The sequence below is a fragment of the Vulpes lagopus genome, chromosome 4, assembly GCF_018345385.1.
Source record: "Vulpes lagopus strain Blue_001 chromosome 4, ASM1834538v1, whole genome shotgun sequence".
In the NCBI taxonomy this organism is placed as follows: domain Eukaryota; kingdom Metazoa; phylum Chordata; class Mammalia; order Carnivora; family Canidae; genus Vulpes; species Vulpes lagopus.
In genome coordinates this window covers 134,880,220-134,898,653 of record NC_054827.1, presented here as the reverse complement: position 1 = coordinate 134,898,653, position 18,434 = coordinate 134,880,220, and the positions used below count along the sequence as shown (strand labels likewise).

At 42.5% G+C, this 18,434-nt stretch overlaps 1 protein-coding gene across 1 annotated transcript in view; it reads right to left on the bottom strand.

Annotated features, from left to right (window-relative positions):
- Positions 1-1,030: 1,030 nt before the first annotated feature.
- The window catches only part of RELL1 (RELT like 1), a 63,385-nt gene continuing 45,981 nt past the window's right edge, over positions 1,031-18,434 (bottom strand). The window contains exons 6-7 of the mRNA XM_041752757.1: positions 18,258-18,396; positions 1,031-3,113 (exon numbers count right to left, since the gene is read on the bottom strand). Coding sequence (XP_041608691.1) covers positions 18,261-18,396 — 136 coding nt within the window. The 3' untranslated portion in view covers positions 1,031-3,113; positions 18,258-18,260. The remainder of the gene's footprint in view (positions 3,114-18,257; positions 18,397-18,434) is intronic.

The window sequence follows — 18,434 nt, the reverse complement described above, 5'->3', positions numbered from 1 at the left end:
CCTAAACGGTGAAATAAATTTCGATGGTTTTAGGCCACTCCGTTGGTGGGGATTTGCTACACGAGGCCCCAGAAACTGATACGGATGGTAAAATCAATAGGTAGAAAGCTTAAGAGGAAATAGGATAGGGATCCCTGGGTGGTGCAGCGGTTTGGCGCCTGCCTTTGGCCCAGGGCGCGATCCTGGAGACCCGGGATCGAATCCCACGTCGGGCTCCTGATGCATGGAGCCTGCTTCTCCCTCTGCCTGTGTCTCTGCCTCTCTCTCTATCTCTCTGTGACTATCATAAATAAATAAAAAAATTTAAAAAAAAAAAGAGGAAATAGGATATTTGCCCAATCTCAAAGGATCTCCTCTCAAATGTTAACTGCAAAAGGAAAGACCAAAGTGAAGGCTGGTGGCTACAGCCTCCACCAGATGATCAAGGTTGACATAACTAGTAATATGCACGGCCAACGTCACGTTCCTCTGCTGTGACCCAATGGGGAGGGCGCATCGCCCCTATGGGTCCTTTCCATGACACTAGTCCTCAGTCTCATCAAGAGAACTAGCCGGCAGACCGACGTGGAAGGGAATTCTACAAAATTTCAGAAGGGCACGGTGGAAATCATGGGATCACGGATCCCAAGAAAAAGATGAGAGGCCCATCACCAATCAGCGACCAGACAACTAACTGCAATGGGTGACCCTCGGACGCTACTGGAATGACTGGTGGGATCCGAACAAAGCTGTGCATGCTTAGTCATATTGTGTCAGATTGTGTTCCCATCTTAGCTTTGATCATTGGTCTGTATACATTCAGAATGATCTCCAAATCTTAAAAATAACTATCAGGGGGTGGGGAGTGGTGTTCCTTGCCGGGGACGGGGACGGGGCTGGGGAGGGGAGAAGCAGAGAATTGACATCCAGTGGGGGACAGCTGGCCAGATCATCACTGGTCAACTGAGACCTAAGAAATCAGACACGTTAAAATCAGGCCCAGTATGAATCGTAACTACCACAATCGCATTTTCGTTCAAAAACAACACCGTTTATGTTTAACATTTTTATTTTTAACTCTGCTTTGGTAGTACAAAAGTCGTAAAAGTACAAACCAGACAGTTAAAAATACATCTGACACTCAAAATGGTGAAAAAGTTTCCTTTACAAATTTTTACATCAAGGTGGTAGCCAACTCACTCATTAAACCAGAAGTTAGCCCATCATTAGTGTTTTGTATAGTAAGTTCATGGTGGATCCCCAGATCCTTCCAGAGAAGGAAGAAGAACACAAGCCCTGTAAACATCAGTTGCTTTGGGAACACTTAAGAATTCTTATCAGTAAAAAGCTTATGTGTCAAAACATTGAATGCTTAACTTTTGGCATATTTGGAAGCCAGCCGGACAAAAACTGCTCAAGTATTAGAAAATGTTTAAAAGGTACTCTTGGTATAAACACAATTTTAAATACGGTTGAGTATTCTCTTGCCTGTTGTATTGCTATAAAAAAGTGCTCTGACCTGAATAAAATTAAAAAATAATTAAAGCTGAAGAATATCTTACATTTTAGCCTCACCCTTTGAGGGCATCATAGTTTTCAAGCCAAAAAATGATGTTCTTAAAAAAACTAAAACTATTGGTCTAGACTGCACATATAGGTATTTACAGTAATACACACACACCCAAAATTCCTATGTTGCCCCTTTCTGGACTTCAGTGGGATTTCTTTCCATACCAGTTTCCCCTAGTCCACTGTATAGATGTATGTACACATGTAGAGCTCTTACCGGTTGTCAGAAAAAATTCACATGAAATTAAACCTACCATTCATTTAAAAGGTTGGACATTTTTAGTTTGATGCCATAAACAGAATGGAATGCGTAAGTTTACAGTCAGTACTTGACATATGGAAATCTTCTTTGGGGGTGAAATGAGAAAGATGCTCTTTCTCTCCTAGATCAAAGAAGTGCCCCAGGCATCACACCAACACTGACATGGGGGCAGGTCTTGGAGACCTGCCTGTAACTGGGCGCTCCCAGTCCCCGGCCCACACCTGTCAGAAATGTGCTACTATCTCTGCCTCTGGTTCTTGCAGGGGTTTCGTACACTACATAGCTTTTAAAAATACATAAAAGTAGGGCTTTCCAGGCTACAGGAGAAATGTAACCATCAAGAATCTTTTAAATAACGAGTATGGGTTACAAGACGCAACATAGGAAGTGTCCGAGCAAAACATGCCAGGGGAAGGTATTGGTCCATTCTTCATCAGAAGTTGGGTATCTTTGTTTTGTTTTGGCCTTGGGTTGTCAAAACAAGCATTTTTTTTGTTTTTTTGTTTGTTTGTTTTTTTTGCTGTTTTCAGTCATTTTAAACTATTATCTCCCTTTATTCAATGGATTAAATAAGACTTGCTTAGCGAAAGTTTAAGAAAAAAATACTCTCGATATTTTATAAGTGACCTAGGAGTGGCACGGTGGTGGTGACTTCTTGGTCCAAGAATCCGAAGTCTGGCTTCTGGTTCCATCTGACTCCATGCCCTTCCAGGAAGGATAGGGACCCCAATTTCTCAGGGCTAGACCAGATTATCTACAAGGACCTTTGACCATTGAAGGTTCATCTTTATCTTTTTTAACAGTTAAACTGCAAGAGGATCTTCTTGCAACTAGTTGCAAAATGAGATCTATGGGTTGGGAGAACAGAAGCCGTGCACAGATGTGCATGTATGTGTGTGTATGCGCACACTCACACACATTCATGCATAAACATCCCCAAGCAGCAGCTCGGACTGCACACAAATAGTTCCCCTGCACACAGCGATCATGCAAGAAAAACTGGCAAGGTGTACCAAGGCCAGAAATAGGGGACTGGGAAGTATGGTGGTTGGGAAAATTTTAAAATAAGCTCTTTCCTTCACTGGAAATGTAGTAAATTTTCCCTTGGACTTTTTAACCCAAACCTTGTTTCCAAGCAAACTGAATTCTGTATGTGGCATAGCACAGATATTCCCTTTTAGCTTTTATCCCCATGTCTGCAGACTCCACAACAGAAATTGTATAAAAATTTTTAAAAATTCCCCAGGCAACTTCTTCTCTTGTAAGTCTTCAGTGTCTTTGAACTCTTGAAATAAGGTCACCCCTGCAAGAGGAAACAAAAAAGTAAAGCTTTCCAGAAGGTAAACATTATATCACGTATTAACCCATGTGGATATTTAAAAACACAGAGGAATTGTAATCCATCCTCACCTCCATCTCACCCGACCCCACTGAGTTCCTTCCTCCATTATATATTTCTTCTAGAATTCAGTCTAAAGAAATGTTAAGTACCACAATTTCAGAAAGACCTCATTATCAAGGTTTTGATAGAAAACCAAGAAAGAATTTGAGAGCCGCAGTAGACTGAGGGCATCGGTCTGTTTCAACACAAGCTTCTACAGTGACCGACCGGTTGAGTGTTCTCCTCTGAGTCATGTATCACTTCTTCTCGGGAATGTGTTTAACTCCTTGGCCATGTTCTCCCAAGTAATGAGCATTGGGGTGAGCGTGCTCAGGCACAATGAAACTTCTTTGTGTCAGATAAGGTGGCTCTCCCAAGCCACACAAGACAGGGTCAACTCTAGATGTCCACGGTACACATGAGGCATCTTGGCCAGGATCTTGGAACCAACAGAAGCTCAATGACCAGATGCCCATCTCAGATGCCAATTGTGACTCGAGGGCTGTGTTGTGTGTTTTGGTTCAAACAGCTGGTTCTAGAGTGTTCACACTTTCATTTCAAACGAAGCCCCCAGGAAACTTGGAAGACAGCTTTTTATGTTCCAAAGCTGTTTGCGATTGTTGTTGCTGTTCTTACGAACGTCTCATCTAAGTGACAGACAGTTGTGTGCCTGTTTACAGTCCTGTTTGGAAGACTGGGATAGGACAGGACGGAAATTCTAGCGCTGCCTGTGCCTATGGAGGCATACACATCACACAGGCCACCCTATGCCAGGTTAAGGGAGAAAGAATTGCCCCATCTGCCCACAAATGCTAAGCAAAACTGTATGAAACCAACTTCCAGGAATACAAAGAGCAAAATGCCAATAAAGAGATCTTGATTTACATATTACTTTGTACTTATTTTATAGCTACTTCAATTTTTAAAAATATTTTTTTTTTATTCATGAGAGACACAGAGAGACAGAAAATGTCTCTTTGTCACAGGCAAAGGGATAAGCAGGTTCCCTGAAAGGAGCCTAATGTGGGACACGATCCCACAACCCCAGGATCATGCCCTGAGCCAAAGGCAGACGCTCAACCACTGAGCCACCCACGTGCCCCTACAGCTACTTCAAGATCTAGAGTCTGAGATATTATCATTTCCTGTCATTCTACAGTTTAAAATATTCATCACAGTTATGAGAGAGAGGCAGCGAAGAAGAGAAAGAGAGAGAGATTGCCCAAACTAAAAGGTTTGAGTAAAGGATCCTTATCCCCTTTGCTAAAAAGGAAATAAAACATCATCCCCTAAAACAGAATGCACAGAGTTTTTCATTACGAATGGAAGTAACAATTCTCTGCTCTGCCTTGCTTCAGCTTGGCGTGGCCAAAGTGCAGCTTTGTGCTGTAGAGCTAAACAAAAGCAAGTCTGGAAATACTTTCACTTGAGAGTTGATGAGTACAAACAGGGTAAAGGGAAAGAAGCCAGAGGTGGAGAAACAGAAAAATGGTCCCGAAAGACAAAACAGTAAAAAAGAGGGGTGAGTTTTCAAAGCCAAACTTCAAACTAGGCCATTATCTACAAAACAGGTGTTCAACTATTTTTATATCTCCTCCTTTTATCATCTGCCCCCTTAGACCTAGATTTTTTTGCATCAAGGAAAACAAGAAAGTCAAGGGCGAGGAATGTCAGGCCTAGAACGTAACGTTCTATCACAGCCAGAGGTTTTGGTCCAACTGAGGAGAGCTTCCCATTAAGAGTTCTCTGCACAGATTGAACTGACTTGAAAGCGTGGTCAAAGACTGAGGGCTGGGCTAAGGAAGGATCTGGAACGAGCGGCCTGGATTCTAAACCAGACCCCTGTGACTAGCTGTTGAACCTTGGCCCACTCTGGAGCATTTCCCCAAAGGGGTGCTGGTGGTTTTACAAACGATGATATGCATACAATGCTTAACCCGGGCCAGCAGTCAGGACACTCCCAAGGGCTAGCCAGGAGGATCCATACCAGCATCCAACTGCCCTAAACAATCATGCTGGTTTCAACAGCTGCCTTCTGTGGCTGATTAAAACTGCACCATAAGCAGTTTGAGAGAGGAAGTGAAAAAAATACAAATTCTGCTTAGAGTCCTCATTACTAACACTAAACAGATAACAGAAAGTGAACCTTTCTAAAAACCCTACTAAAGCTACCCAGCACTGACGTGCAGGGCTCTCTCCCTCTTCAAAAACATGCGCTTATCAACAGGCAGCACTTCACCAGGACAGCTGTTATCCATTTCCAGGTAAATCTCTCTTTTATCACAATGACAATCTAGGGTAAAGAAGACACCACATACTCTGCGGCTTGTAAATCTCCAGCTGTGACCTTACATCTTGGGCTGGGTCACAGGTGCATTTCCACACTGCTAAATTTCTACTCATTGGATCCTACAGGTGTAAATAGATCCATATTGGTAAACACATACTTTTAAATGGCATTTCTTTAACAGAGTATGTTAATATTAAAAAGTGCCTTCCTTAAGGTCTTAGAGCAATCAGAAACCATGTGTAGGCTGGCATAAATGCCAGGGTGGGCCGGCAGCAGTGGACAGACCAGGAGAAAACCCTCCACCCACATGTTATTCTCAGTTTCCATCATGCAGGACCTCTCTCTCTCTGGGAAAATTGGTGAGATGACAGTCTTACAGGTGGAAGCTCAAACTGCATGAAATTAAGCAAAACGTCCTTACATTTAAAAGATGACTCAGGCGGTGCCTGGGTGGCTCAGTGGTTGAGCCACTGCCTCTGCCTATGTCTCTGCCTCTCTCTGTGTCTCTCATTAATAAATAAAATATTTAAAAATAAGTTAAATAGAAGATGATTCAGAAATTCCCAGCATGACCATTTCCCTAGTAACACAAGACTTCTGGAGAAAAATTAAGAACCTCAGAAAAGGTGAAGAAGAGGTCATTCTAATTATAAAGGTAAAGCCATAATTCCATTATTATATTAGGGTTCCACAAAAGCCACAATACAGTGTGTGCCTTTGATTAGGACATATATGTGCCTTGTTAAAAAGGATCCTCTAGAAGAAAAAAAAAAAAAACTATCCGGTCCCTTTAAAAAGTAGAAACATGCTTTAAAAAACTAGAAACCTGAGCACCTTAATAGATACTGAACTCAAAGACCTCCAAGGACAGGGTGTCAAGGAAGGAAAACACTCTCTGATTAATAATAACAGTAGGTGACATTTACAAGGGCTTTCCATGTGCCAGGCACTGCCACGCTAACACTCTAGATTCATGAACTCAATCTTTCCAATGACTCCATGGGTCAAGGACAGGTCCCATTTTCCATAGGAAGAAACTGAGGCTTCCAGGGTCAATAACTTATTCAAGGCCTCACACTTAAAAATGGTGAAGCAGCAATTCTAGGGTAGGCAGGCAGACCTGGAAACTGACCCACTCATCCCAAAAAAGCCCTGACACACCGATCCCCGCGGAGACATCCACAGTGTTGCTGAGATCTTCGGTTCCTTCACTTTCCTGCTCCCCACCTGCGTGGGGGGCAACAGAAGAGAAATGCAGAAATAGAAACCCTGGCAGGGCCACTCCCTAGGAAATAGTCCCTGCGGCTAGACAGGAGCAGTGAAATGATGTTAAAAACCTATATCCTAAAAGGGGCTCAGACCCTAAGAAGGTCAAAAGTGTACCTTGAATGAAATGGCATGACACGGAACAGACAGATACAAGGCTACAGAATCATATAGCTGGATTAAGAATTTTGTAGAACACACTTACAGGAAAGAGATGGGGAAAGTTGCTCCTAGAAACAGAGCTAAGATTAGGACAGTAATATTCATACTCAAAGACCTAGAACAACACGTACTGATCTTTCACCAGTAATCTGTGATCCTTCAAGACTCAAACTCCTTAATTAGAGGATTATCAACTACCAAACTCTCATGGAACAATCCGGGGTCATGTGTCCACGGTTCTAGTTGCTGAACATGTGGGGACAGTAATGCCTGCAGAGGGTGGCATTTCGGCGGGTGTGGATTAATGGAAAGCTATCAAGGAGGTACTTGGTGCTCGTAGTCCTTTAAACCTTGCTCTGGTCTAAATCATGTGTTAAGTTTTATAATGTTAATGCCTTTCTATTTTAATAAAGACTCCATGTTTATTAAAAAGCAAATCTAGGCTAACCGATAGACTCATGCTAATGTAGCTAATCAGGGAGTCTCTTTAAGACAATGTTTCTCAGGATGATGGGTCACACCTTCTTTAGAAGCAACTCAACGCTGCCAATCTCCAGATCACCCCCTAACCTACTAAATCAGGACTGATGGGATTGGAGCCCAGGACTCTGGTTTCTCGCAAGGTGCCTTCATGCACATACAAGGGTTTAAGCCAGCAGATAAAACTCAGTACTGTTTGTCAACTGATAACAACCACAATAATTAAATTCATTTCCGAAAGGGCAAAGTCGGCAAACACAACACTACAAAGTTAGCTGAGGTCAAAAACTATACGAAAGAAGTGGAGGAAACAGACATGACAGAAACATTTAAGGATTCAAATATTAATAAAAAGCTCAGCAACTCAATCTGAACTGCAAAATTCTGTAGTTCAGAAGTATTAGACTGAAATAGTAATTTAAAAAATCTTAACATAACCTGACCTACATAATTGTTGAATGACTGAATCACTTCTTAATTTCCTTCATAATAGTTTGGAACTAGAGTTCACCTCATCTGCAGAGGCCTATTTTACTGACCAGGTGAGTAAGCTAGCATCCCAGCTGTTAGGGAATCACTGAGAGATGGTCACCTGGAGGCACGACAGTGTATGTACTATGTACTGTGTACAAACGGCCACCTGGAGGCATGACAAAAAGTGAGAAGATACAGTCTAAAATCTCAAAGAGCTTGGAGCTTATACAGGAAAGCTTAAGTGATCTCCAATCCAAAACGAAATGAGATATGTTGCATGTCATTTCTTAAACAAAACTAGGATATTTTACAACTTGCTTTCTCATCTAATGATACAGAGTAGATGCTCAGCCTCTGTACAGGTAGTTCTACTATACCAATGTGGCGTCCCTACTCAGGTGTGTGGTAACACCCATCTCCTTCCACCCTCTTCAACACTGGGTGCTATCCAGGGAGACCATGTAAACCAGCTGGCCTGGGAGGCCTCGATATACATATGTTTGTTCTATAAATAAGTAGGAATAATTAGTTACAGTGTCCCTTCTACTCTCAGAAGAGTCTCATTTTGAATGAAAGTTACACCGTCATGCTAGTATTAGCATTCATATTTGCCAACTGAAAAGCAAAAAGTGATCTCATTATTTTAGTTTATATTTATTTGATTGCTACTAAGTTTGGGCATTTTCCATGTTTCTTGACCACTGCGTCTTGTGAGGGTTCTGCACCCAATTCCAAGGTGTAGGTGTAGGTAGGGTTTCTCCCATGCCACCAATGCCTGGACAACTAATGGGTGTCCTACAATTCAACTCAACTCTAACTCTACCTAACTAATGAGAGCATCAGATCCCACAAGTGGGCTGCCTTCCACTTCACATGCCGATCACAAGTCCAGACGGTTACCTGTATTTCTGACCAACTGGCTGTAAGTCAGAGGTTCCCATGACCCTCTCCGTGGATTCAAAACTGGCTCACAGGATTCAGAAAACCAGTTTATTCACTAAGTTACCAGTTTATTGTAAAGGATATTAAAGGATATAAATCAACAGCCAGATGAAGAGATACATAGAAGCAAGGTTCTGAACAAAGGAGCTTCTGTAGGGTTTGGGTCCCGGACACAATGGCATGTGGAAGTGTTCTGGTTCACAAACCTGGAAGTTCTCTGAACCTTCTCCTTTCGAGTTTTTTTTTTTATTTTTTTTAATTTTTTTTTAATTTATTTATTTATGATAGTCACAGAGATAGAGAGAGAGAGAGAGAGGCAGAGACATAGAGGGAGAAGCAGGCTCCATGCACCGGGAGCCCGACGTGGGATTCGATCCCGGGTCTCCAGGATCGCGCCCTGGGCCAAAGGCAGGCGCCAAACCGCTGCGCCACCCAGGGATCCCTCCTTTCGAGTTTTTATGGAAATTTCATCATACAAGCATTAAATCACTGGCTACTGGTGATTAATACAAACTCCAATCCCTCTCCCTTCTCTGGAGGTGGAGGGTAGAGTTCCAACCCTCTATTCACATGGTTGGCTCCCTGGCAAACCACCTCATCCTTTAGTTACCTAGGGGCTTTCCAAAAGTCACTTCGTTAACATAAAACAGAAGACCTTTATGGTTCTCATCCCTTAAGAAATTCCAAGAGTTTTATTAGCTCTCTACAAGAAATGGGGACAAACTATACATTTCTTATTATAAATCACAGTATCACACATTGCCACATTACAACTCCTAGTTTGGGAGGGGGTTTAATAATCACAATTTTAGCTTTTTATTATCAATAGTGAGCAACTCTAATGTATATCAATTCAGGAAAAATAAAAATGTTTCAGGTATTTTACATTCAAAATGGAAATAGCTTTTATAAGTAGCATAGAGAGAAAATATATATTCCTACTAATTATATTATCTTCTTTATTGAATAAAACCAATAAGAAATTTTGTACTTTTGGCACACCTGGGTGGCTCAGTGGTTGAGCATCTGCCTTTGGCTCAGTTTGCGATCCCAGGATCCTGGAATTGGGTCCTGCATTGGGCTTCCCACAGGGAGCCTGCTTCTCCCTCTACCTATGTTTTTGCCTCTCTCTCTTATGAATAAATAAATCTTTTTTTAAAAAAAGGAATTTTGTACTCCTTATAGCTTTGAAACTTCTGACATTAGATTTGGATCTTACTGAAAAGTCTAAAGGTAGCTCTTTACTAAGTTATTATACTCAACAACAACTTAAATATGTTTAATATTTAGAAGTAATGAAAAAATTTAAAAATAAATATTTTGCAGTAATGGGTTTCTCAAGTGACAATAACTGGACACTTGTGATCTACCTTAGGATGGTAGGATGCAGTGAACCTTATTCCAAGTTAATGTACTTGACACCAAAAATTATTCTGTATCTGGAAAAAACAAGGGTCCCCTTGGAATTATTTAAATGCAATTCAGCAGTTCCCCATTAGTCTCAATACATCTACAATTCAATGTCTACACTAAGCTATAGGTTGGAGATCTAGGACTTTGAATAGAACCACCTCTTTCTAATTGTCTCTACTGGCCTATGAGCTAGAAGTTCAGCTAACTGTCAGTAAGCCTCTACCTGAGGATCAAATGAATACTACAATACCTATGAATATAAAAAATAAATCACAAACCATTACCTTTTCATACTTTTATTTGTTAATTTTTTTTAAGATTTTATTTCTTTATTTGAGAGAGAGTGCAAGCGAGAGAACATGAGTGGGGCGGAGGTGCATGTCTTATTTTACAAATCCTAAAAATAATAATAATAATTCGAGACACCTGGGTGGCTCAGGATATGGGTATGTTGGGGGATGGGAGAGGGAGAGGGAGAAGCAAACTCCCCCACTGAGCAGGGAGCCCAAAGTGCGGCTCAATCCCAGGACCCCGGGATCATGACCTGAGCTGAAGGCAGACACTTAACCAACTGAGCCACCCAGGCGCCCCTATTTGCTAAGTGTTTACAGCTTAACTGATATAGTAATATTATCTAGCATTTGCCTATGCAGCACTTACTAAGCACCAAGGAGCGATATCCCTATGAGGTAGGTGATATTATTACCATTATCCTCACTTCACAGATGGAGAAGCTGAGGCATCAGAGGCTACGATGTGAAGGGTGACACAGAGAACAAGTGTCAGACCAGGACTGGAGGGCAGGGAGTGTGATTCAGAACCTACACTGTGGAGCTACTTCAGCATCCTATGTCCCGCTACTTACAGAAAACAGGCCCTATGATTCACTTAGCTGTTTAATGTCAGTAGATTCAAAGCCTCGGGTTACAACTTAAGAAAAGTAAAAATCCTGGTGATAACCATTGATTCCCTTTTCTTTCTAGTTCTGGGCAATAATGTCTCTAAAAGCCTTTCATCTTCTGCCTCTGCCAAGCCCCCACAGGCCTGTCGGGAGGCCCTCCAGGGTCTCTGGGAGCCGCCAATGCTGCAGTTGCTATGGTGTAAAGGACAGAGGTCACAGCCTCTCTTTCTTAAGTCCCATCCACGGGCTGACAGGATCCAGAAGAAGAAGAGCTCAGTTGACGCAGGAGTCAGTGGGTCAGCTTCTGATCAAAAATAGCAGGGGCCCTGGACCAGGTGCTGCCTGGGTAGATGCATGCAAGGGAAAGACGGCTTGCCTCAGCGGCAACTGAAACCAAACCAAACCAAAACCCTCCAGGCCCCTACACTATCTGACTCCTGAGAAGACTGACAAATATGTTTGTCTCTTCTGTACCCACAGCAGAGCTGGGGAGCAAGAACTTGGAAAAAACATCATAGTTGATGACAGCAAAGTATGTTTGTAGGGCCACCAAAAACTCTCAGATAATTTGCATGTTTGTTTTGGAGGTATTCCCAATAACAAAGAGGGCACGCAACTTTTTAAAAATGTGTCCAGTGTTTTCACTCCTCATGGCTCAATCAGTGGGGAATAGTAAAAACTCAAGAGTCCACGGATACTATTACTCATCAACTTCAATAAAAAGCAAAGTGTAGATAAGCATCTACGCTCTCACTAGAGGAAGGGCAAAAGAGGAAGCTGTAGATACATATGTGTGTTACGTAAGCATGTCTGTGCACAGAATAATCCTGAAAAGACACAGAGGACACCAGGACCCATGGCTCCCTCCTGGGAAGGAGATTTCGAGATGGTGGTGAGAGAGAAGGGCTGTAAATAGAGTGAAGATTTTGCTTTTTTTAAAGGCCTATTTTTCACTCTGTAGGCTTTATTGCTGCTTGCATATTTTATTGTGTGCATGTCTTATTTTGCAAATCCTAAAAATAATAATAATAATAATTCGAGACACCTGGGTGGCTCAGCGGTTGAACATCAATCTGCCTTCAGCTCAGGGCGTGATCCTGGAGTCACAGGAACGAGTCCCACATCAGGCATCTTCTCCCTCTGCCTGTGTCTCTGCCTCTCTCTCTCTCTGTCTCTCATGAACGAATAAATAAAAATTTAAAAAATAATAATAATAATTCAAGTTCAAACACTTGTCATAACCAACTCACCAGAGAGAGTGAGGGGAATGAAGGGTCAGAGGGTACAGGCTCTGGAAACTACCATCTGCATAACCTTGAACAACACACATAGCCTTCTTACTCCAAAAGGAGGGGATGAGGAGGCATGGGGAGAAAAATCTACATAAAAAACTAGAATGAAGCTTCGAGAAAGTGTGGCCCTTATATGTCCATCTTCTACACTTCCATGTCCCTCAGGCCTGGCACAGCACCTCACACACAGTAGGGGATCAATAAATACTTTATAAAGACATAACTGTACCTGAATTGACCTGAATTAGCAATCACAGCTCCTCTGAGATCTCAAAGTCTATGATCTTAGTCTACCTGTAAGAAACCAGAATTGCTCACAGAACAGAACCTGATGTATGGCAGCCCAAAGACATCAGGGGGTCCCTGTAGGAGACCAAAGGAGCTGTGCCTGGTGAAGGCTGATAACGCTGTCATGACAGCTACTTTGAACCACCGGGCTAAGAGACTGAATGAGGACTTGCTTTACTTGGAGAAAGCAAAGCTCCCTCAAACTCCAAAAGCCCCTGAGCATGTTAATTCCAAATATAGACTGCTGCCCATCCAAGCCCTGTCACTGCCAGCCCTTGGAACTGGGAAAAAGTAATCCCTCTGAGCCTAGTTCTTCATTTGTCATGGGGAGAGTGGAGAGATTAGTACTCATAAGGTTGCACTGAAATTTCGGTCCCTCACTCGGCTTTTCTCCACATCCGGCCAGTGCCTGGGCAGGTGGTAACTTCCCTCCATTTCCAAAATTAAGATGGGCTCAGCGGGAATGATCTGCCACATAAGAACACAGGCATCAACCCAAATACTCCTTCTCCCCTGCAGAAATGTACTCAGCAACTGCCAATCAAGGCAAGTGTCCCAATGTCTGCCTATTTGAGGTACAGTTTCTTCTTATGAATTTCGCTGCCACGGCTCTTTAAGACCAGTGAATCAAATGAAGGGGTTTCCATCAAGCCTGACATACCTTGCTTTCTCAAAAATGTATGTTTTGCCCTGCAAAAAAACACAACCTAGGGAGAAAAATATTAGCTAACAAGCAGTTAGCTTCTGGAGAGTTACCAGAAGAACCACAATGCAAAGCAGTGCAAATAATACAGCCCAATCTCTGGGGAGCCCCCACAGGGACCCTCCAATACATCCCTGTCATGAAGGTGAAAAGGAAGGAGGAGGAGAGGAAGGTGCCAACGGTCGGGGAGGCTGACCCTGTGACCTTGTGACTGGCCACAATGCTCAGGAGGCAGGGAGCATGATCCATGAAAGAGTCTTGGCAAAAAAGAAGGCTTTTATCCCAGAAGTGAGCTCCAGCATGGCAGTTTAGCACAGAAAACTCAGCCCACGCTACCTCTTAATTTAACCGGCCCTCTGATCTGTATAATACAAAGAACAGCGGCAAAACTTTCCAACTGCCCTGTTACTAATTCTGATTCCACCTCCGGGAGGAGGGGAACAATTATGTCTAAGGCCTCTGAGCACAGGCAAGAGAATGGTCCAAATTCCTAAGGGACTTGCCAAATATCGATTGTTAAGATGTCATGAGAATCCAAAACTCTAATATTCTTAAGAAGTAAAAAGGGATTCACAGAATCTCAAACTGATGTTTGAGGAACAGGCTGAAACATAACTAAGACCACCAAGAATGGGATTGATGAAAGTTATTGATAGTAGCACATAATTAGTAAATACTAACTCTGTGCCAAGGACAGATTTAAGAACAATATATCTATGTTATGTCACTCAGGACCAAAAACAACCCTGTTGTAAAGATAAAGACCCTCCGGGGGTGTGGAAGGGTGAAGCAATTTGCCCAAAACCACTGATCCTTAGTGGCACAGGTAAAATTAAGCCTAAACAGTTTAAAACCCTCCTTTTCATCACCATAATAAATTACTAAAGTAATTAACAGAATTGCTTCAGTAATACAACAGCATAAAATAAAAAGCCATGTCTAATATTATGAATTTTTGTTTTGATGAAAAAATATTGTTGTGTACACTTCCCAAATTGATGTCTCAAGGAGAGCCTACCAGAAGATGCAAAAAGGAGCGCATACTTGAGAAACGTATGATATCAAATGCTTACGACAGCTTCATTTTTAAAAAATGAAAGACCAGTGATCATGAAGACAAGGCAGTGGCATTTGGAGCCTGAAAGCGATTTGATTTATTTAACTTCAAAGAACAAAAGCTTATTCTTCTAAGAAGAAATCAAAACACATTTTCTGTGAAAAAAAAAAAGGGACCATTTTAACTGCATTTGCCAAAATAAATCAGGCAGAGAGCAAGTTAGATCTAACTACAAAAAAAGAGCACAGGCTAACGAAACGGGGGGGGGGGGGGGGGATAAAGGGCAGAAGAAACGCCAAACAACAGACTTTGTTGTTTTTTAAAAAGAGGAGAGAGAGAGAGAGAGAGAGAGAGAGAGGCATCCTAAGGCTAGTTTCTAGTATCAATTTCTAATTGAAAAAAAAAGAAACCAAGCCAATGATTAGATATGATTTTGCATGTGAATATTTAAATCAATTCTACACTAAAAATCCAATTTTAAACAAAATCATTTTCCAGAAAGAAATATAACTCTAAAAACTATCTTAGACTGTATGAAAGATGCATAACACTCCTGTCTTACTTTATTAGCTACATTCTAGGGCAAATCTTCCAATTTAGTCCAGAACCAGAGATTTAGGGCCCAGACAGAAAAATGTCAGGATTTCTCTAGTTGGAAAATCAAGGCATGTTAAATAGCCCAAACATACTCCTTTGAGGGGATGAGAAATGGTAAGACATGTAGAAAGAACTCCAGGAATAAGTTTTTTAGATGACAATGAATATTCCTTTCTCTTCTTTTTCAGAGTCCATTCTCTGTTGGGGTCATCAGACATGGCCCCTCAGCAGGTCTCAACCCCAGCAGGCTCTGACCATGGGATCTGCTTTCCCCAGACCCAGATCAGTGGTTGAGCCTGTGATTCCAGCAGTCAGGCTGCCTGGAGGAGGCTCTGAACTCCACCCTTCCTCTGGCAGGTCACCCTGTGCACCCATATCGCTCAAACTCTCTGTGTTTAACACCTCCATTTGCAAAATGGGGCACTTAACGAGCACCCACCTATTGCTGTTATGAGGATTAAATCAGCCGGTACACGGAATGTGTCTTTCAAAGCATGCCGGGTACACAGTAAACACTCAATACACAGCAGGTATTATAATTAAATTATCCTATGGCCCATGAGCATTCATGACATAATTCTCTCCACTTTTGAGTTTGTTTGAAAGTTTCCATAATAAAAATTTTTATTTTTACTTTCAAAATTCATTACAATTGAGGGCTCAGAAAACACATCCCCTTCCTAAGGTCATTCATGAACTCATTGTTGATTTTGGAGGGCACAGCACAATACGGTTACCCTCTACTGAGAGCCAACTACGTGCCACACACTGTGCTGGCACTTGCCTTAAATCAATGGATTTAATATCCTTATGTCATATTCAAGGAAACAGGTTTAAGACGGCTTAACTCGGTCAAGCACAATCTCCAAGTGGTGAAGCTAGGATGTGAGCCCACGTCTTCTGATCAAGTACAACGTTCTTTTACAAAATCTTGGTGGATGACTGTGCACTTTGCAAATAATATCAAATTGTAAATCAGATGTGGTCAGGACTTCAGATGGGTCAATCAAATTCTTAGAGCCAGATACAGAAGAATTTGGACCAAGAAAACCAGCAGAGCAATCCTACTTCTTTTAACCTTCTCAAATCTCAAGTCCTCTCTCTCTGGGCAGTAGACGCCAGAACCTGTGAGGCGGGCTTGACAGATCACCCCGTGCTTCCTGCCTGAAGGAGAGCAGTATCTTCTTACATGTGGTCAGCTCCAACTCCCGACACGCGGCCAGGCTGATGACTCAGAGGCAGACTCTCTTCACAACCAATAGCTTTCTCTGCAGCTCAGTGGGCTAGACCTTCTTCACCTTCCACTTGGAGAGCCGGATGCTTCTCTTCTCAGGATTAGAGTCCTTATGAATTCAATCAGATTGCCTCTCTTTATTTACCAAAGTCATCAGGATTCGAACTAGAATACCTAACATTTACTCTGCTCAGTGAAAATTTTTCTGCCATGATGGAAATGTTCTGGATCTGCGCTGTCTGATATGGCAAGACCCTAGCCAACTCTGGCTACTGAGCACATGAAATGGTACTAGTGCAAATGCAGAACTAAATTTTTAATTTTAATTAATTTAGATTCAAGTAGCCACAGGTGACTGGTGGCTACCATATTAGACCCCAAGGTTCCAGATCACTGATGGAAATGCCCTCCATTCGTGGGTCTTCATGAATGAACATCCTAGGATGGTAGAAGAGAACAGTTGGTCTTGTAGTCAGAGACCCAGGTTCAAATCAGCTTCTCTTTCCAGCTAAATGGCCCTTAACATGTAACTTACCCTTTCCATTCATTTATTGTCTCTTCTGTAAAACTGGGATAATATCCATCCAATCAAGAGATGTTTACAATGGTCACATGCAAGACTTATATCCCTACGATGCCCAGAAGACTTGAATACTGAATTGGCATCAGTGGCTTTTATTATTCCCTTCATCATCCTCTTTCTAAGTCTCTCTTGGCTCCCTTCCCAAGGCACCAGTAACTGGCTGAAAAGTTGAAGACAGACTTTTCTGCTGGTTCTCTTCTTTAAAGAAAGCCCCTAAACTCAGGGGAAGGGGCCAGATCTTCCCAAATGTGAGATCCAAGAACTAACACTGGAAGCTCTCAGGATCCAGAATTCAGGAGCACAACTCTTCCAGATTATTTCCAGATCACCTTCAACCACCCCACCCCCCCGAGCCTGGGCAGATTATCAGAGAAGCTTCCTTGAAAGCCACTTCTCTACTCAACTGTGCCGTACCAGCCATCCTCCCCTTGACCCCAGGGCTCAACTTCAATCTTGCCTCTTTCCTACCTTCTTGAACCCAGCAGTCCACCTCCTCACATCCTACCCTTCCTTCCTTCTGCAAGGGTGACCTCTTCTGCCTTCACATTCAGGCTCTGACGGGGCCACTGGAGCTTTCATAGCATAATCACTCCCAAGTCCTCACACTCACCCTCTTATCCATAATAAGAAACATGAAAGGGGTGAATGCTACTCAAGCCAGAACAGAAAGAAAAGAGTAAGATGAAAGCTAAGCCAGTATCAAATTATCATGAGCCTTTTTCCTTTGGCAAGCGCTGTCTCCCAAAATGAAAACTGCCCAGCCAAAAAAGCATTCATTTTGGGTTTTTAAATCACTTAAAAATATTTGGTTGGAAGAGTAACATTCCTCCTGGGGCGATTTTAAAACGGTGACACATCAAAGAAAACTGGTTTCCAACTCAATTAAAGGAAGACGCATTGGTTTGCTTGCTCCAGCCTTTTGCAAATCACAGTTTACCTAGAAATGACTGCAAGATTATATTTCCCTTGGCCTGCATGGTTTTTTGAAGGACATTTAATAAGCTGCCAGCATTTACGAACCTGTGGTGATTTCACATTTCCAAAGTCTAGATTTCCACTGTTTTTTGCATAAGATCTAGCAACACTTAAGAGCCTTTTGCCTCATGGTAACGCAAGTCCTATGGGTAGGTTTGCCACGATCCCTACCATTCCGCATGGTGTCTTAAATAACCCTCTCCCTCATTATCATGCAGGCCAGGCACCTGGAGGTACACAAGTTTGTGGCCTCTTGGACAGAAGAATAATCACATGCAGTCCCCTACAGCCCCAGCAGCTCTCACTCCCCTGGCCAGTCATTCCTACACGCCCCCACACCCCAGGAGGCTCTCAGCACCTTCTCCCCACCATACTCCCCCACCCCCCATGTCACCAAACTACAACTCACCTGCTACTCTGTGTCACTTCGTTCTCTCTTCACAGGTGTCGCAGGCACATCCCCGTTGACACTGTCGGTCCCACTAACTGACATCAAACTTCTCCGTTCCTTCTGATTTGACTTGTGTTCCACTTTTGTCACTCTAAACCTGAGGGGTTAAAGAGCAGATCTGGTGAGTTTGGCTCT